At 34.2% G+C, this 20,480-nt stretch overlaps 1 protein-coding gene across 6 annotated transcripts; it reads right to left on the bottom strand.

The window, feature by feature from the left end:
* Nucleotides 1-746: 746 nt before the first annotated feature.
* Nucleotides 747-19,701, bottom strand: LOC107962149 (4-alpha-glucanotransferase DPE2). 6 transcript variants are annotated; one of them, XM_016898397.2, is made up of 24 exons: nucleotides 19,310-19,701; nucleotides 19,156-19,237; nucleotides 18,305-18,664; nucleotides 16,369-16,486; nucleotides 16,235-16,290; nucleotides 16,009-16,136; nucleotides 15,773-15,899; nucleotides 15,482-15,678; nucleotides 15,048-15,126; nucleotides 14,897-14,935; nucleotides 12,450-12,569; nucleotides 12,234-12,335; nucleotides 11,990-12,073; nucleotides 11,619-11,861; nucleotides 11,362-11,487; nucleotides 11,181-11,255; nucleotides 10,654-10,722; nucleotides 3,678-3,797; nucleotides 2,817-2,914; nucleotides 2,532-2,691; nucleotides 2,329-2,427; nucleotides 1,561-1,758; nucleotides 1,327-1,420; nucleotides 747-1,184 (listed from the first exon to the last, which is right to left on the bottom strand). In XM_016898397.2, the coding sequence occupies exons 3-24, from the start codon at nucleotides 18,656-18,658 to the stop codon at nucleotides 1,027-1,029; spliced, it is 2,844 nt and encodes a 947-aa protein (XP_016753886.2). In that variant the 5' UTR covers nucleotides 18,659-18,664; nucleotides 19,156-19,237; nucleotides 19,310-19,701; the 3' UTR covers nucleotides 747-1,026. The 6 variants fall into 6 exon arrangements, with proteins under 6 accessions (XP_016753886.2, XP_016753885.2, XP_040971484.1 ...); XM_016898396.2 differs by having other exon boundaries at nucleotides 19,156-19,230; XM_041115550.1 differs by lacking the exon at nucleotides 12,234-12,335 and having other exon boundaries at nucleotides 19,156-19,230.
* Nucleotides 19,702-20,480: the final 779 nt, after the last annotated feature.

The following is a 20,480-nucleotide window of genomic DNA, read 5'->3' as shown; positions in this document are numbered from 1 at the left end:
GGCGTAAAGGCACAAAAAAAAAATGATCACCCAAGTAAATTAAGGTGCAATCATATAAATATAAATATATATTTAAAATATACATAAAAACATATGTAATTAATACATTATAAATTTTAATTTAGTTTTATTATTGTTTTTAAAAAACACTTTTGCGACAAAAGCATAAATAAATTATTATTTTTTTTAGAGAAAAAGTGTCTCAAAAAAAAATTATCCCAAAAATAATTTTTGGAGAAGCTGAAAATTTTAACAATTTTTCAGAAATGATTTTTTTTCTCAAAGTACTTTTAAAAAGTAATACTAAACTAAGCTTTTACTAAACTAAGCTTTAACTAAGATAGGCGCCAAACCCAAGTAAAGAAAGGATGTTACACTAGGAGACTTCACGAAAGGTGGAGGACTACAATTCTTCCTCAGATTATTACATATAATACGTATCTATAAGCAGCTTATCGAGGGCTTCTAGGGTGATCGAAAGGGCTTGAGCTGCTTTTGCCTTACCTTCTATTATATTCGTAAAGGGCGAAGGAGGTGCGCGTGAAGGAGCTCTTTCAGTGTATCAATTCACGAACTTTGAACCAGGATCCAGGTTCCCAATGCCTTTTTTTAGCCATACTCTTTGTCCTTTTGTTAATAAAAACTATCATACCATTGTGTACGTGTTGTATTGAACGTTTCAGTGTTCATGCTTCATAGATCAAAGGTGAATCACCGTCACTGTTTTTCATGGCTGAACTTTGCAATTTATTAAGAGGCAAGTCCTTTATTAGTACTGAATAATAATAATAATAATAATAATAATAATAATAATGTGTTCCTGACCTATCTATAATTTTAAAGCGAGCAATGGAAATACTAGGCTCTCTTCGTTTACAAGGATTACCTCCCTTGCTTGTTATTTAGTGAACTGGAATTCCAAAGTAATGAGCTTACACACGAACAACCTTCGCTTTGTAAAGGATTACCAACATGTCCTTTCTGTGAAACTCGACTACAAATTATATCTGGACCACTCACATGGTGCTACTGCTTCCCCAGAGCTAAGGCTGCTGTTTCTTGACTCAACTGCCTTTCAGCTTCTCCAATGTGAGGATATGATCGTCCAGTCCCTTGTATAAGATCTTTAATGGTCGTTTTTAACTCTTTATCCTTTATCAAGGACTCCATTGTTACATGAACACCTGAGTTAGCAGCAGGATAAAGTATTTAAGTGTACTACTTTCAAGTAAAGCATCATTATCAAAATCAAAACATGGATGCTACTTGAATGAAATAATGCAGAGAAATATCAGACCACTTTAGGGGAGAGCAAGAGTTACATACGGTATCTCCAATAGTGCTTTGGATTTGTTGGGTCATTTATCGTTTCCTCTGTAGCAGGGCGAGTCATGTACTCTTCCTTAAGAGCTAACAAATCCTGATCATCAAACCCACTGTTTCAAACACTAGTGTAATAGATATTGTAAGGCTTACATGAAAAAGGCCACCAGCCAACAGCAGTTCCAAGACAAAATCATTGTGTTTAAGTTGATATTGCTACCAAGTTTAATCACGAACCTGAAGGGGGAAAATTGCCCACATTGATGGGGATTCTATATGTTGCCTTATGATCAAATGTGCCAACTCTGGGACACATTGACTCGGTGGTAGATCATCTGACCCAATCACAGACTTGGAAAACCGGTGTCGTCTCTCTTCATCTTCTTCCCACCAGGCACGCAGGGTGGAGCAGTCATGACATGATGGAGCACACACCTGAAACATATTGTTATAGCCAACTCCTCAATTAAGTTATTTCTTTTTATGGGAGCAACTCTAGTTAACAGTTCAGTGAAAGCTATGGATCAGGAAAACTGAGGAACAAAAACTCCATTTAATTGCCAAAGACATTACATGATTTTGGGGAAAAAAACATTACCCATCCTTCCCACAGAAAAGAAGAAAATTTTGTAACTTCTGATGCGCACTGTTTAGCCAGGAATACTAAAACAACATACATCTCAGAGTAACAAGGACATTTATATGCTCAATGACAAGCCACACATTCAATAAACAGACAATGCCCTAGTGTCCAATGTCAAGTATTTTATGGTAAAGGCACACTGACTTTCTAATCAATGGCCAGAAACGACTTTTCAGATTAGGACAAGAAGTTTTCATTTCCACAGAAGAATCTCTGACAATGTTCAGTGATACTAATTAAAATATATCAAAATTATATAAATAAATTGTCCTAGTATCTTCACCTACTACATGATGAAGCAAAAATGAAGCTGATTGAAAAATGATATGTGCAATTGAAATCAATGTGATATTGGCTCTTACTGTCATGTAGCTGTACTGAGAAGGAATACCAAATTCAAGATCTGGTTCACTGGGCATACGTTGAATCCGCAAGCCAATTAGACCAAGTTCTTGCATAACCTGCATATTCAGATGAAAGGAACAATTATGGATCATACAATATATGCTAATTGTAAGAAGAGAGGGAAGGTCAATCAGGTTTGGGAAGCTTCAAATAAACATACAGGATGAACACAAGCCGGAATAAGACCTAGATCCTCCCCACAAGCTAGCATATCTGAGGAGTTTAAGAGCGCAGGGAGCGTCTTCAAAGCATTTTGCCGCCACAACTTGTCTTGCCGGTGGAAATAGTAATCATAGTACAATCTTTTCAGGACATTTTTGCTACATTATGCAACAAACATTTAGAGATCCATCAATTGTTGTGTTTCAAAATCAAAAGAAGGCTATAAACTGAATGTTATGATTTTGAATTTGACATAGAATAAGAGTTAAAATTATCACACTACCTGTGATCATCCAGATCTCTAAAACTGGAAGTATCTTCCAGATTAAAACGGGGATAGAAACTTTTGTCATGTTCTAGATCTCTGATAAGAACTATGTTCTGCATAGCATGTTAAGGCAATGAAGTCTAACATTAGGGCTATGACATATTGAACGATCAAAAAAGAAGGAAAAGCACTCAAGTTTCCACATGCTTTTTATAAGATGACTATGAATGAATCTTTCTGACATATTAGCTTTTTACTTTAACATGCAATTTGCACGTGAACCATGATGTTTCATCTTAATTATTTAAATAAATAATAAAACTTGAAGAATCAAGATTAAAATTAGGATACAAAGTTTTTGCATGCTTTGGATCTCTTGATAACAAGCACATTGAGCATTAAGAATTGATAGGACCATGAAGTCAAAGATCAGGACTGTAAAATATTGAACATTAAAAAAAATTGAAAAGAAAAAAGCTATATCAATGAATCCAACATGCTAGCTCCTACTTGGCATGCAATTTGCACATCGACCATGATGTATTATCTTTATTATTCAAAGAAATAATATAATATACAAGTTATTCTAGTCAAATAAGCATTTTATTGACTTCAAATTTCAATAATTGTTTTCAACTAAAATTTTGTAACTAATTATTCTATAAATCTTTCTCCAAGTTAATTCCTTTTAACCAATTAGTTTTACTAAGTTTTAGTATTTATCAGTTTGTTCAAGGTTGTTTGTTAATAAAGATTATAGAGATTACTTCTATAAATAACAAAATGACATGACTGGACTTTGATCAAAAGTAAAAGGGCAATAGTTTCACATCCTTTAAGCCACATTTATGTATAACATGGGTATAGATTATCTACCTTTAGAAGATCAAATAGATCACAACGTATCTTGTCTTCGCTCTCTGGTAGCAAGGACTTCTCTGCACATGAGTGCACCTTGGCAGCAATTTTTTTCTCCGTGTTGCACTCCTCCTTGAACTAGAATTTCAGGGAAGAAGCAATGAAATGATTCAGTGTTAATTCTAGAATACCTGATCTTTGCTTTATAATACAGTAATGCTAACAACCCATAAAAAACAAATGGTGAAAAAAACAACTAAATTAAGGATGCCGATTCATGATTCTTTCTAGTGATAGAAATTGATGTTTCATAGCCAGAAGGAAAGAAACAGCTAAAAGCATTGGTTAATAACAATAAGAATCCAAGGGCAAACATACATAAATTTTCCGATTAAAATTAAGAGGACAAGATAGAGGTTTTTACATAAAAATAAGCTCACATTATATTTGTCTCTTTTATATTTAAATTTTTTAAAGATCTTTTACAGGATATACACCATAGATTAATAGTACCGTAGAAATTAAATTTTATTAAGTTCATTTAAAGAATGTGAAGAGAGAAAAGGTTAAGAGAACGTATTTTTTATTTCCCGATTTTCTGCTTAACCTGCTGCTACACAGTTGATGAAGACAAAATGGGGAGACAGAATCAGCGGTCACCAGATTCTCCTTAATCTTCTCCCTTAAACCCAGAAACTTAATTTTCAATTTAATTCTTGATTTTATTATATGAATTTTTGGGATTTGGAGATCCCCTACTATTCATAATAACAACACGCCTTCTCAAGCTGGGCTGTAAATGTTGCCAAGCTTGGAACTGAGAATCTTGAATGTGATTCTTGGAAGCGTCTTTGTTAAGATATCAGCAACCTGAGCTGATGTAGGCACATAGAGTAATTTGATTGACCTTTCTTTTATTTTCTCTTTTATAAAATAATGATTGACATCAACGTGCTTGGTCTTGTCATGTTGTAAAGGATTATTTTGCGATGTTTTATGGATGATAGATTGTCACAAAGCATCTTCATAGGACAGCTGATTTCAACCTCTAGCCCCTTTAGTACCCTTTCAAGCCATATTCCTTCACATATACTCTGTGTCATTGATCTATATTCTGCCTCGGCACTATTTCTGGAGAGCACAACATGCTTTTTGCTTCTCTAGGTGACAAAATTCCCTCATATTTAAGTACAATATCCAAAAGTTGATTATTGATCTTTTAGTGAGCCTGCCCAGTCCACATCAATGAAACTTCAATACATCAGCTGGTATTCCTCTTGACGTAGAGACCTTTTCCAGGAGTCATCTTTAATTATCTTAGAATTCTATAGATTGCTTTACCGTGTTTTCACGGAACATTCATGAATTAGCTCACACCACAACTGAGAAAGCAATTACAGGCCTCGTGTGAGACAACTATATCAAATTTCAAACAAGCCTCTGATATTTGCCTTTGTCAACTAGATTGCTTTCATTAGACTGCAATTTTTGACTTGTATCCACTGGTGTACTTGAGAGTTTACATCCAAGCATCCCTAATTCTTTTAACAGATCAGCAACATACATTCTTTGAGAAACATAGATTGCATTCCTTGAATGCGCTATTTCCATCTCTAGAAAATATCTTAGTTGTCCAAGGTCCTTGATCTCAAATTCTTTTATCAATAACTTGTTTAGACTATTCATCAGCACGATATCATTCCCTGTTATGATTATATCATCTACAAGCACAATAAGAACAAAGAGTTTTCTTTCTAACATATGTTTAATGAATAACGTATGGTCCATTCGACTCTGAATGTATCCTTTCAATTTTAACAAGTAGATTGCTTGAGCCCATATAGAGCTCTTCTCAATTTGCATACCTTGTTTTTTGTGGAATGTTCATGTACCCTTCTCCCACTAAACTTCAATTCAAAAAAAGAATTTTAACACCAAGTTGATGTAAGTGTCACGGGGCTAGATCTTTTGTCTCGCAATCCGTACGGCCTTAGGTGATTCGTTTGTCCAAATTGCCTAAATCAGCCTTTACTCGAATGAGGATTCCTTTAGAATTCCTTCAAGGCACCAATTTATATAGCGAAAGCGATTTATGTCAAAAGAATTAACAAAAGAACAACAAAAAAAAACGTACACAAGGTGTTTGAATAAATGCTCTCAATAGTCTCTTATTCACAAAGAATAACGAAACAATGAATGAAGTCAGTACAAATGAGAGGACTCCCTATTTATAGTTGAGCTCTCCTAAAACCGACGGTCAAGATACATTCACATCGAGGAACGAGATTAACTATATCCGATTTACAAGATATGTCATATCAAATCTAATATAATTTTTACAAGATATGATTCTATCAATCTTCTAAGATTAGTTACTAAAATAGCCTAAGTTATCATATCTTCATTATTGGACCAACCAGGCTTCAATCTGACAAGCTTCTCCAACAAGTTACCGAATCGTGCCAGTTCTTGCGGGCCAAATGATCCCCATCAACACAATAGACCTCCATTGGATGCATTTGGTGCGATGGTCACTGGCTTTGAACTGCGACCCGTGACATAAGGGCCAACAAGGTTTGTTGCTAAGGAGAGGAAAATATTTATCTTTCTATTTATTGTATATATCTTGTAAATATCTTATTCCTAAAATTTTAGGGATTAGATTATTGATTTTTAGGTAGATTTTATTTCCTTTTTCTCACTCTTAGGGCCCTTTTGGATGGGCAATGCGTTTACCGGTGGTTAGTGTAAAAATAGTGGTGGCGATGAGATTAGATATTTTAGCGATACTGTAACATGAAACAAAAAAAAAGCTAAACGCACTGCACTGAAGGTAAACGCCCATCCAAAGGAGCCCTAAGTCTATAAAACAGATGCGTAACTAAGGGAACATACAAGACAGAATTACAGTTTTACAACTTGGTCTCAGCCTAATCAATGTTCCTAAATTTTTTTATTCTTCCTTCAAAATCCACTGCTGTGGCATCTTGCTTGAGGCCTTAATTACCACACCTTTTCCTTATTCCATCAATTTTTTTCCTTGCGACAATAACTTTAAAGTGGCCTTCATTACCACAAACCTTTTCTTTGGCAACCAACAACAAACTGAAGGAAAAGAAGAGAGATCCAATGCTTCTTCTATTGTGGTCCGCATAAACGGCGGGACTACCCACAACGATTCAAGTTCACCGCAAACAACAAAAAAGAGGTAACGGAGCTTAAGGAGGGTAGACTATTGAAGCTTGGGTCAATGTTACCCAATTATGCTAAAGCGAGGAAGTATTGCAAGCAGAAAGAGTTAATGCTTGTTGACATCAAAATCACAAGCCAAAAGAGGAATGCTCTTGTTGATACAGGAGCATCTGATTTGTTTATATCAGAGAAAGTCGCAGATAAACTTGATCTCTTAGTTAGCAAATCGACTAAAAAGATCAAAATTGTAAATTCTAAATAGATCCCAACAGTGGGAGTAACACAAGAAGTTAAGCTACAAAATAGTGAGTGGAAAGATAATTTATTTAGATAATTACAAACTCGTGCTTAATTCGAAATTCTTTGATCGGATTAATGCTCTATTGGAATTTATTTAGATAATTACAAACTTAATCTCTTCTGCCGATTATCTATGTATTTTGGATGCTCATCAATGACAATGAGTTGTTTTGGTAAGTCGTGATAAGAAAAATAGAACCAAAGTATTGTCAACAATCTAACTAACTAATGATGTTTATTGTGGAAAAAACATTGACTTGGTAGATTAAAGTGATACGAAGAACCCCTTGGAAATGCTAAAGGTGTAGCAAACCGATATTAAGTCTGTTGAATTATCAGTAAGGCTACCACCTATGAGAGGAGTTTGTGCATCAAACTTAGTGGGGGAAAATGATTATGCAAACTGAACAATCAAGAAAAGTAAATGCTTCGAGTGACGCAAATCTCAAACATTTTCCTAGTGTTTTACATTATGACTTACCATTGATTTGGTAAAGAAATAGAGATCCTTTTAGAGTTCTGAAGTGGGTAAACCAAAAAGTTTACAAACTAGAGTTGGAAGCAACACTCGAGGTTAATCCAATGTTCAATGTTGGTATGCCTAAGCCTGTTTGTGTGGATCAAAAGGATTTCAATTGAAACAAGTCAGAATGAGGGCAAGTAAGAGCAGAGGGAGGGCTATTGTGAAAAGATGTACAAAAGAGAGAAAGAGTTCAAGTTAGGCGATGGTGGAGGCATAATGCAAGGCAAATGTTTCAAAGGGGTAAAACTAACCGATAGAGAAATTAGTTGGAAATTGGCCAATGCATTGAAACTGTTTCGAAATGAAGCAAAACAATGTCATTTCAAGGACGCGACGAAAGTATCGCGAGAATGGAGGGGAGAATATCACGGGTCGCGAATCAAAACCCATGACGAATTCTAATAAAGCGTCCCATGGAGGTCAATTGACTTCATAACTCATTTGATCCACTTAAACTAATTTAGTCCATAGAATATGTGGAGAAACCAACTACTAAAAGCATTGATGACCCAGCGAAACATTCAATAAGATTAGAGTTACCAGGGTAAATATGTAAAATAATCTTAGAAGATTTTGTAATCTTAGGGTTCCTGAAAAATCCCTTAATCTAAATTTATAAATTAGTTTTAATCTCAATCGTTGATGTAATTTAAACGGTAACGTTCGATCTAGGGGAGCTCAACTATAAATAGAGGTATTTGCTCTCATTTGTAATTATCACATTCTTAAGTAACAGAATACTTTTAGGAACAATTGCTCAAACACTTGATCTGCTATTACTTTCTTGAGTTTACTTACACTTTATTTCGATGTGTTGGAAAATTTTCTATGAGAATTCTCACTTTTTGAGAGTTAGGCTGATTTAAGCAAATTTAAAGAAAAAAAATCACCTAAAGCCGTGCAATTTGTCAAACTAAAGTTCTAGTCTCGTGACATTTGGGTATGGATCATAATTAACTCCTATATTAGCTGGATGTAAAACAATACTTGAATGGAGAATTAAAACAAGTGTTCATGAGCTTAACACCCAAGTTCAAACAAAAGTTTAGAAAAGAAAAGTTGTCCAAATTAAACATGTCTTTTATTGACTTAAGCCACCTCCTTAAGCTTACATGAACATTTTGGACAAGCTATAAGGAATCATAGCTATTCTTAGAGTCAAGCAAATCACATTGTAATTTATAAACACTAGAGGGAAATAAAGTTGCTAATCTAATTATTTATATGTATGACATAATTTTTACAAGTGATGACAATACAGGTTTCAAAGCACCTAACTTGAAACCAAAAGCTTGGGCTTAGTGAAAAAGTTCCTTAGGATGGAGTTCACTAGGTTTAAGGAAGGTATATTTGTCAATCAACGCAAGCATACACCTGACTTACTTGGTGAAACAAATATGCTTGGTCACAAGGCAATTGAAACATATAGAAAAAAGACACAATAAACAAGGAAAAAATATCAAAGGCTTGTTTGGAAATTGATATATTTATATCGTGCATGCCAGAACATACCATTTGCAATGAGCCAGGTAAGTTAGTTCATGCACAAATTGGGAAGATACCACTTTGATATTGTATATCAAATCTTGGGAAGATATATAAAGGAGACTCCCAAAAAGGGATAGTTAATTTTTTTTCCTTCTTTTTTGATAAAAGACTGTTTAATTTTTTTTTCTTCTTTTTTGATAAAAGACTGTTATTTAAAAGGTCTAGACATCTACAAATTGGGGCTTACACAAATGTTGACTAGGCTAGAAGTATAATCGATAGGTCAACTTCGGATTACAACACCTTCTTTGGTGGAAATATAGTTACTTGGTGTAGCAAGGAGCAATGCAAAGGCTAAATTTAATCCCTTACTCAGGATCTATGAGGTAATGAGGCTAAAAGACTATTTGAATATTTGAAGCTATTAAATTCTTTACCCATAAAGCTTTATTGTGACAACAAGCAGTTATTTCTATGGCACACAATCCAATTTTACATGATAGAATAAAACATGTACAAGTAAACAAGAATTTTATTAAGGGAAAACTCGATAGAAGACAGATTTGCACTCATGAATTCCTACGACTACTAACATTGTTGATATACTTACAAAGGGACTTCATAAGAAGCAGTTTGATGGCCTAATTAGCAAGTTTTCTATGGAAGATATCTTCCATCCAAGTTGAAAATAGATACCTTGAATGTAGGGGAATTTAATTCACTGATTTATGCTTGTAACTAGGGATTAGATTTGGGGAAATTTTAAGAGAATTTATTGTTATGTAAATATTTTGTTTCTTTAATTAGCCTAGGTTGTAACCTTTAAACATGTACTATTTTCACTCATTAGAAATATACAAAAGACTTTTCTCCTTTTAGCTTTTAGTTTTCTCCTTTCAGCTTTTCTCACAAGAGATATACAATTCAGCTTTTCTCACAAGAGATATACAACGAGTAATTAAATCTCATGCAGGAAAATCAAACTAACTGTGCATTAAATAATTAGGGCCCCTTTGAATGTGCGTTTACCACTAGTGCAGTGCGTTTAATTTTCTTTTTGTCTCACGCTACAATATCTAATCCACCGTTGTTTTTACACAAACCGCAGGTAAACGCACCGCCCATCCAAAGTTAGTATTTTGGAATACACCAAAGAAAATGCAGGTTCTAGCTACATTTCTATGCATCATTAACAAGCCTTCCATGATAAGATTTCCAAAGACAAGTTAATTGAATAGGTTACATTAATAATCTCATTTCCTTAGATCCTAATGAATTCCTCCTTCGCATTCATTTGAAAATTACTCCAAATGTATCTAGATAAATGACTCCACAACATAAAGTTACAAGTCAGTTCAATAGTAGTATTTGTTAATTAGTTGAATTAGCATAGCCATCCAACATTTAAAATTGGCAAGAATTCACTAAACAGAAACTTCAGGAGTGGAATGAAATGGAAAACAAACTATAGAAATGAAGTATGACCATCACCTCATAACGGTCTAGATATTCCTTAAAAAAATTTGCCGCAATCAAAATCCAAGAATCTCCAAAATTTTCCTGAAATATGACAAGAAAAAAACAAAGGTAAAATATGCATGAGAAAGTAATATCCAATATAGCTAGAAGGAACTTGAGTCTTAAGGGAACTTACAAATGTTAAATATTCATTTTGGAATCCAATATTTACCAAATTATCCAGGAGTTAACTATCCATTTGAGGAAAATTGATGAAAAAGTTGCTGATTACCATTAACAGAACCAACTGATTCATATCCATATATGTTGGTTACCTTCATGTGGCTACTATTAGTTGCATTAATAATAATAATCACCTATTATTCATCAATTTTTCTTTAATAGGTAGAATTGAAAAGGTAGCATACTAATTTCAAAGAACAGTAGATTTTTTGAAATGAAAATTTTGATAAACATTAAATCTTAAAGCAAATATTTAGCAGTTAGATTCAAATAAGTCGATACTCTTCATGAGAAACCAGTAAATGACTTTCCCCCACCTGTAAAAACTCCTTTCGAACATATGGGCGAGTCAAGCGGTCAAAGTCCCAAATACCCTCTCTTTCAAGTTCTTCCTGAAATCAAAGCATTATTCAGTTACATCAAGAGCAAATTTTCATCCCCTTGATGTTATATACCAGCATATCCCTTGCATATTTCAAGGAATTTTATTTTCTATACCTGGCTTAGAGGGATAGAGGGTCGGAATTTTCCAATCAGACCCGTCATAGCATTGTCTGGTAGTTCCCAAATTCTAAAGAAGCCTAATATATGGTCTATTCTATAAGCCGTAAAGTACTTCCCCATCTGCATTAAAAGCAAAGAACATTAACAAATTTTAGAACTGAAAGGACCATGGTTTTCCTTCAAAACAGCTTATTACATATAGGATGAGAATTTAAAAGAAATCCGTATAAGAAAGAATAAAATAGAAAAACCTGTGTTAGGCGAGCACGCCACCAACCATAGTTATCTTTAGACATTTCCTCCCAATTATAAGTAGGAAATCCCCAATTCTGGCCATTTTTAGCAAAATAATCTGGAGGTGCTCCAGTAGAGGTGTTCATGCGGAACAAAGTTGGATAGACCCAAGTATCAACGCTGTTCCTGTCAACGCCAATAGGTAGGTCTCCTTTCAAAACCACCCCTTTAGCTCTTGCATATTCTGCAGCTTCTGATAACTGTCCAATAAATTACCCGGAAATAAGCACCAAGAGACCAATTTGTTCAACAGCAAGAAAAATCATGCATCAACAGGCAGAGAGAATGAGCTACACAACATTTCGGAAATCAACTAATTTTTAATTACCTGCAAATGTAAGTGGAACTGGATGTAATAATGAAAGCAAATTGTATCATAGTGTAAAGCATCTTTAGAGACAAGTTTCTCAAGCTGTAAGAAAAGGAGAGTGAACATTTTTGTTAAGACGAAGAAGCTTATCTATGCAGTGAAACCTAGGGCAAAACAGATATATAAAAGATAGGACAAAATAACTATATTCAACAACCTGACTCAACTTGGAGGTTCAAGCAAAAGTAGGAAGGATCAGTACCTTGTCCTTAGAATAATTAGAAAAACAACCCCACTGACTATGATCGGATGTTTCAAAAAAGTCCCGCAAAAAACAGAAAGCAGCATATGGTTTTAACCAGTCCTTTTAACAATTAAAAGTACTGTCAGAAAAGTAGTCATGTATCGTAAAACAAAATATTAGAAAGAGATATGGATATTTAACCATTATATGGAAGGAATGAAAATTTTAGAAGACCTCATTCTCAGAAAAAAATTTGTGGAAGGAACTTGAGTTAAGTATTAAATCCTTTTCTTGCATGAAGACTTTCTTGGCAATTGAAAGTTTGGTAGCCATTGTAGCCTCATAATCAACATCCTGGACATACCAAAAACATGTCATTATAACCCTTATAATCATAAATATTAAGATAGGATACAAGAAATGCATATGCTAAAACTTACATCATCACTGAAGATATTGACTTTATGTACTTAAAGTTCTTTTCTCATTTTCTTCCTTTCAATGTCTAGAGTTGGGTTTTCATAAAACTAATAAGTTTAGTCTTAAGGCACTTTCTATTAGTCTTGGCACTCTAATCTCATTATAATTTTCTAAAACAATGACGAGGACCAATCCTACTACTACTGTAATTTGCTTAACCAACAAATCCTGAAACCAAAAGGTATTCATATGCAAGTAGTGACAGTTATTATATCTAAAGGAGACAAAAACATCCTAATTAAGAGATTAAATTCTATTTTGAAAAATTAAGTTATATGTGTTGACAAAAACAGAATCTGACAGCCAAATTAGTGATTTGGCAATGTTAACTGAATGCCTTCTTTTGTCCTACAAAACCAAAGCCCTCATTTCATTGTCTTCCCTAGTTAGTCTTCTTATCCTCTTCCTTTTCGGGTTTTTGGGTGCACATGTTTTTTTCATAACCACACACCAGGAAACAATAAACTTCTTCCCAAAGCCATTAAATGTATCTTTTTGGGGTACTCTCAGCATCAAAAGAGGTACAAATGCTATGATCCTTGCACTTAAAAATATTTTGTTTCTGCAGAAGTCACTTTTTTCCTAGAGCTTGGTTTGGACGATTCAGTGTTGTTATTCAACAATTTGGAATGAAACGGAGTGAAACGAATCACTCAATCTTTTATCGTCATAACAACCATGACAAGTGTGTGTATCTGATTGTCTATGTGGATGACATTGCTATCACCGGAGATGATCATGAGGGGATAGTGCAACTCAAGCAACATATTTTCAGTCTTTCAAATAAAGACTTGGGAAAACTGAAATATTTTTTGGGCATTGAGGTGGCACAGTCAAATACAGGCATTGTCATTTTTCAAAGGAAGTATGTGTTGGATATCTTGAAAGAAACAGGGATGCTGGATCGTAAACCTATCGATACGCCTATGAACCCTAATGTTAAACTTGTTCCAGGACAAGGGGAGTCGTTAAGAGATCCTAGTCAATATCAAAGGTTGGCTGGAAAATTAATCTTCCTATCACCCGATCGGACATCTATTTTCCAGTGAGTGTAGTAAGTCAATTTCTTCAAACTCCTTGTGACAATCATTGGGATGCAGTAACGCATATCCTTCAATACATTAAGGGTACACCTGAACAAGGTCTGTTATACGAAGATAAAGGCAATACACAGATTGTTGGATGTTCTGATGCTGGTTGGGCAGGATCTCCTTCAGATAGAAGATTTCAGGATATTGCGTTTTCTTTGGAGGGAATCTAATATCATGGAAAAATAAAAGGCAAGATGTTGTAGCAAGGTCAAGCACAGAAGCAGAATATCGAGCCATGGCCTTAGTCACTTGCAAACTTATCTGGTTGAAACAACTTCTTTAGGAATTAAAGAGTGAGATTGACAGTCCAATGCAATTGATATGTGATAATCAAGAAGTCTTACATATTGCAACAATCCGATGTTCCATGAGAGGACGAAACATATAGAGATTGATTGTCAGTTTGTTAGACAGAAGATTGAGGCAAAGTGTATTGCAACTAGATTTATTAATTCTAATGATCAGTTAGCAGATATCCTCACTAAAGCTCTCAGGAAACCTCGGATTGGATATAAATATACAAGCTAGGAGCATATGATCTATACACTCTAGCTTGAGGGGGAGTGTCAAGATATGTATAAATCTTACACAATAATTTAGGGGATCACAATAGGCTGAAATTTAGGAAATTAGAAAATTATCTTTCCTTTTTATGTATAGTTTCACTTGTATATATTTTCCCTATGTTTAATGATAATGAGAGGCACACACATTCAAATATTTTCTCTTTTTTCTCCCTCTTTTTTTCTCACAGCAGCAGCCACCTATGTTCTACCATTTCTTTCTTCTCAAATTAACAAAGAAAATATGTAGGTTTTCCACAATTCAAAAATGGGTATCAATAACAATAGAATGAGGAAAGGTCACATGATTGATGTCGTAAGAATAACTCAATAGCTGCAAAATGATCTTTTTGAGTTTGACATTAGTTCGCACTAACTATTACCATTGAGACTAACTATTACCATTGAGACGGCTAATGACCCCTAACATCCATCATCCTATTTCCATAATTCTTTTTCCAGCAATCTAATTGTACAATTAATGCAACCAATATATCAACAAAAATATCTTACTAGCAATAAAACATTAGAAAATAGGAGAATCTACCTTTCCATCTAGGCGTTCTTTGGCATTTCTAATCTCACTCTGAAAGGAAAAAGGATTAACAAGATGATTAAAAAAAATTTTAAAAAGGCCTATCAGAAACATGAAACCAAAAAATAAGTAAAATTTAAGGTTGAACAGGCTGTCAACCTACCTTGACATCCTCTGGCAAATTTTTCGAAAGGGCTTGCACTCTCAGGTATAGTGGATGCAATGCAAATACGGACAATGAGCTGCCAAAAATAAGAGAGCACTATTAAAATTCAGCATTACAACTTTAAGTTTATGCATGTTGTATTCAATAATAAGCACTCTTAAAGAGGAATCTTAATGGTGTCAAATATTAGATAGCATAATTCCTTCTATTAGATAGTAAACAAAATCAGAAAAAAAACTGTAACATAAAAATGCAGACGTGCTGCAGCCAACAAGAGCTCTTGAAGGGGGAAAAACAAACAGCAGTCCATTAGTTCAAAATTGAAAACATCAGCTCCACCTTCCATAGAGTGAAGACAAACAGGTGGGGATAACTTTTAATGATGACATAATTAGAGCCATTTTATCTACTATCTTATTTATAGGCATTACCTGTACGGATATGAATCCCACCACATCCTATGTACAGATGTATCATTGATTGGTAGAAGCTGAACTAAATGGAATCCAGACTCCACAGCCCAATCTACAAGTAGCTTTAGGTCAAGGAATTCACCAACACCAATATCATCTTCCGATCGCACAGAGAACATGGCAACAGCAACACCACAACCTCGCCAGGGCATTTCCTACAAACCCAGTTGACATATTAGCACCATGATCACTACACATAATGCACATTATACTATTCACTTAACTATTAAGAAATTTTCACTGTTGTACCCTCAACATGCCATCTGAAAGGAAAATATATTGCGATTGACTTTTAGAGGAATTGACAGAGAGCTCCCTTGTTGAACCAACTTCCAAAGAGAAACATCCATTCTTGCCACATTTACAGTACTTATATGTGAAACAATTGTTAAGGAAGAGGAAAGAGATAGATAGCAATGAAAAAAACAAACTCCAGATGAAGAAGTATATTTTTGAATTACAGAAACATATATAAGAAAGGATATCTTATTGGAAAATCACCCCTTGGAATTACACAGTATGCTTCCCAGATATATTTACCAGTATAATGTAGCTTAAGTCCATCCTGAACCTTCCAATTCCCCAACTTCGTAGAGCTACCAATCACATACACCTGCGTTGGTCAAACATCATAAATAGATGGAACATCCAGCGAACTTCTAAAATACCAATTAATGCACCGTAAAAGTCCTTTGGTATAGGGAAGCATACCGATGTGCCTTCTTGTACATTTGGACAACAGATTTTGAAAAGTACAAGGATTGACCCTGTATCAATTCAAATTTCATGAACAGTAATTAATTAGCTAAACTTTTTTTTTTTTAAAGGACAAATGGTGAAATTACCTTGCTGAACCAATTCATCATGAAGGATTGCTTCAGGCCTATCAATGTTAAAGGTAGAATTTTTGCAAAATATGACATCTTTAAAGGCACTTCGGAAAAGAAGAGCATCAGCACCAGTCTGGATTTTAACAAAAAAATTTAGGTTCAGTTTCAAATGTCAATGTCAAGAAACTAGCACGTTTCACAAAGGCCAAATATCACTCAACCACCAATCCAGCATCAATCACAAAGCTGAAAAAGCATCCATTTAAGAAAAACAGTTCTTTAAAGAATACCAACATTTTTCTAGAAACACCTTGAAGAATTTTGTTAACCGCAGATTTGGTGAGCCTGACACCCTAACTGAACCCTTTTGATACCTAACATTAGGATGAAGAAAGTAGAACCTGGAGGACAGGTAGGCTGATAGAAATATCAGAAGATGTGAAAGTTGATTCGTGAAAGTAGTTCAGCCAGGATGCTATAAAGCAGTATCTATTTGCAAAATGTGCCTACATTACTTCTGAGAAATAACGTTAGCAATGGTTTGCCAGGCAGCTAGGAAATGCCATATGATCAAGAATTATGAAAACAAACAAGTAATTATAACTGGTCATTGCCAAATAGATTTTGTAATAAGTTTCATCTAACCTATGAGTCTATCGCAGTTGTCTCAGAACTAATATGTCCATAGGAATTTGAAACATTAAAATCTTAAAGAATTTAAGCAGATTTGCTCATTTTAACCCTTGCCAACAACAGTCAGAGACTAGTGTTGATAACCCCAACCCCTTTCCAGAAAGAATCTAAAGAATAGGTGGATAAAATGAATGCTTTGTGGCTTAAATTTTCAGTATTCAAATTCAGGGGAGAAAATCAATAATTTTCATCTGGAATGGATAAAAGATGCAAGGCTGTCAATTATGTAGGTAGATGATGGAAAAAAAATACAGACTTGCCCAAGAAATACTGCATGAAAGAGAATAGTTTTACTATTAGTTCCACAAGAAAGTCAAGAGTAAGTTGCAATTTTTTTTTTGGCAAAAGCATCAACAAAAAGAACTCCACTCTGATTACTACAAGTTGTATCATTTAATTGTTCCCAGTTACCATATTCATTTCACAATATACAGAGAAGTGCATGTTAATTGTAGAAGGAAAGGTTAATGCAGACTACTTTTTTCTCGTCTTAGATCCATTGATAAATAGCCATCAATGAAGATATTAGAAGTCAATCACAGCAAACAGAGTAAAAATGTAGAATTATGGAATAAAATACCATTGACCTTAGTTAAAATATATATATCATTCACTTGAATAATTAACACAGTCCAATTCATAAGGAACTTGGAGCTGTCAATTAGTGATTTGGAGCTAGTTTAATAAGATTTTTTTTTTTTTGTTATGTAAAATTTAATGAAGAGATCCCTTGAATCAAGGACCTATCAATTAAGGGAATTTCATACCATATTTAGTGGAATGCTTTCTCTATAAATTATATTGAATTTACAGAATGTAGTATGCAGAAAATTAGTCTTTTGTTCTAAGTTTTTGCTTAGTTTTGCAAGAAGCAGCAAAGCAAATTGGAGACTAACAGGAAAGTTGCCATTGGAATTAACTTCTCATGTCAAATTACATATTAATTATTTGCTTCCTCAAGACTTCCAGACACGCACAAGTGCAGAACAGAAGACAACTTAGTACAGTATAAACGTAAAAGGTCATATCAATCTGCACTAGAAGAACGAGAATAAGCTTATCTGTCTATTGCTCAGCAGATCTAGAACTCAACAACAATAATATGAACAACAATAATAATATATTATTCATATAGATACGGTAATATACGTACTTCCACAACAATGGGAGCAAAAACCGTGCTTAAGAAGAATATTGATCTGAAAAGCAATTGAATGAACGAAAAGAAAAGGATGGATGAATCAAATGAAAGCAGCACCTGCCAAAGATCACGAAGCTCGAGAGTATGACCCTCCGAAAGCAGGTGAGGTATTGACAACCGACGCTCGTTTCCCATCTCCCATCTCAGTACATTTTTGGCATCATCCACCACATAATAACGGTAGCCGCAACTGAATTGACATGGCACTGAAATGGTTGCAGTCCATATGAGTTGATCATCTTGATGAACAGGGCTCAGCAACAACCCTTTCTTAACGTTCCATGAACCAAGCGTTGGTTCGGAGCCGCATACCAGCAAGCTTTGGCCCCATTCCGTGTAATACGGTATTCTAAACTTGAGTTTCACAGATTTCATAGACTTCGCCGCTGAGAACAATCCCTGACTCGCCATTTCTTACTAAAATAGATTACAACCAGAATCCAAAATCAGACGTTATTTCTGAAATTTAGGAATTGAAGAAATTCAACAACACGGGTTAAACTGAGACGTGGCCAATTGCAAATTCACACAATTGGGGCCAAACAGAGAAAGAGAGTCACCTTTACTTAGATTGAAAGTAGAAAGCTATCTATCCGTCCAGTATCCTCTTAAAGGAACGGTGAAGTTGTGTGTGTATATATAAATTTTATTTTATTAAAGAGAAACAAACAAAAGAAGGCTGCGAAAGGAGTGGGTCTGTCCGCATCTATCGTCACCATGTGTAGAAAAAATCTATTTTATCATTTTCTATAGATATTTTTATTTCGAACCAGAAGAAATAAAATCTAAAAAGACGGGTGTTATCTTTTTAGTATTTTTCATTTCTATAGACTTTTTGTTTAAAAACAATATATGTTTTTCTCTTTTTGCAAATATGAAAGTGTTGTCGGAAAGAATGTGATGCAAACCTGAAAACTTCAAATCACGTTCATTCACGAGCGACGCCGCAACCACAGCCGCACAGCTGGCTTGAAAGTTGAAAGCTGTCCTCTTAAAAGGAACGGTGAAGTTGTTAATATATATTTATTTCATAAAGGAGAAACAAAACAAAAGAAAGCTTACCGATGATTTTTGAAAATTCCATTTCTTAATTGTTTATCCATAAATGCCTGCACCGACTGTACCATCGCTTATTTCAATTATTTTGTTAGCATTTTTGCTTGGATGTAGTAGTCCTTATTCAATGCGCTAATCATAAACAATTGTTTGGTGTGTAATAACAATTTAGAAATTTAGGAACTGAATTAGCTATTCAATATTATCTCTAGTTACATTTTTTTCCTTTTTTGACTTCTCAACTATATTGTTTTCACTCTTCACTTCAAATTATTTCATTCTTTTTTTCTCCAAAGTGAACCCTAAAAATTAGCTTATTAATCAACGACAAATCAAGCATTCACTCGCCATCTTCATCTTACTTCCAATTGAACCTCATTACTATTCTTTTGTTTCTTTTGTTTCCATTTTCTTAAGCTCCACCCTAAATTTGTTTGTCTCAACAAAATCTCTCTTTTTCCTTTTTACTTCTTATAGAGTTTTATTTTATTTATTTTTCCTTAAATTATATTTTGTTGAGATCACATATCCTTTAGTTTATTAACAACAATGAATCTTTGATTAATAAATAACAGAAGAAGCAAAAAGGACGAAAATGATTAAAAAAACCTCTGATATGAAGAAAAGAGACGATTATATAAGTAGAGTTAGTAGCTATAGATGAGAAAGCATCTTTGAAAATACGTTTGGTATATATCCAATCGTACTACAACTCTTGTGTATGAACACCAATTCTTGTTTTGAAAGCTTGATTGTGTGCTTTGAAGATATAATTTTGTTCTGTAATTTCTATAAGTTTATCATCTGGACATGTTGCATTCTTGTGGTTTGTAATTTGTGCAAGGATTTTTGCTTATTCTTTTTAACTTTGCATTGTGTGCTTTGAAGATATAATTTTGCTCTATGTTATGGTCAGTCTTGTTATAAAGATTGGATATTGTAATGAATTCTAGGGTAGTTAAGGGTATTTGGTTAGAGTAAGAGAGTGATTAAAACCGCGTTTAAGAGTTGCTTAAAAATGATGTTCAACACAATTCTAGGGATTTTATTGCTCATTATGTTATGATATTGAATAGGACAAGTTACTAATCAAATATATGCATCACATTCTTGTGTTGTTTATTTCTTTTCCTTTATGGTTAGTTAACTATATGGTTACATTTTTCCTTCTTTTATA

This window comes from Gossypium hirsutum, chromosome A06 (assembly GCF_007990345.1).
Source record: "Gossypium hirsutum isolate 1008001.06 chromosome A06, Gossypium_hirsutum_v2.1, whole genome shotgun sequence".
Lineage (NCBI taxonomy): Eukaryota > Viridiplantae > Streptophyta > Magnoliopsida > Malvales > Malvaceae > Gossypium > Gossypium hirsutum.
This window is presented reverse-complemented; position numbering and strand designations above follow the sequence as displayed.

Bases quoted from the DNA above. Each gene is read 5' to 3' on its own strand.
- LOC107962149 (XM_016898397.2), bottom strand. From the start codon at position 18,658: ATGGCGAGTCAGGGATTGTTCTCAGCGGCGAAGTCTATGAAATCTGTG. The intron at 12,074-12,233 runs GTACTGATCCTT...CTTTTCTTACAG, and splicing joins CTAATTATTCTAAGGACAAG to CTTGAGAAACTTGTCTCTAA. The intron at 1,185-1,326 runs GTATGTAACTCT...CTGCTAACTCAG, and splicing joins AAAGCACTATTGGAGATACC to GTGTTCATGTAACAATGGAG.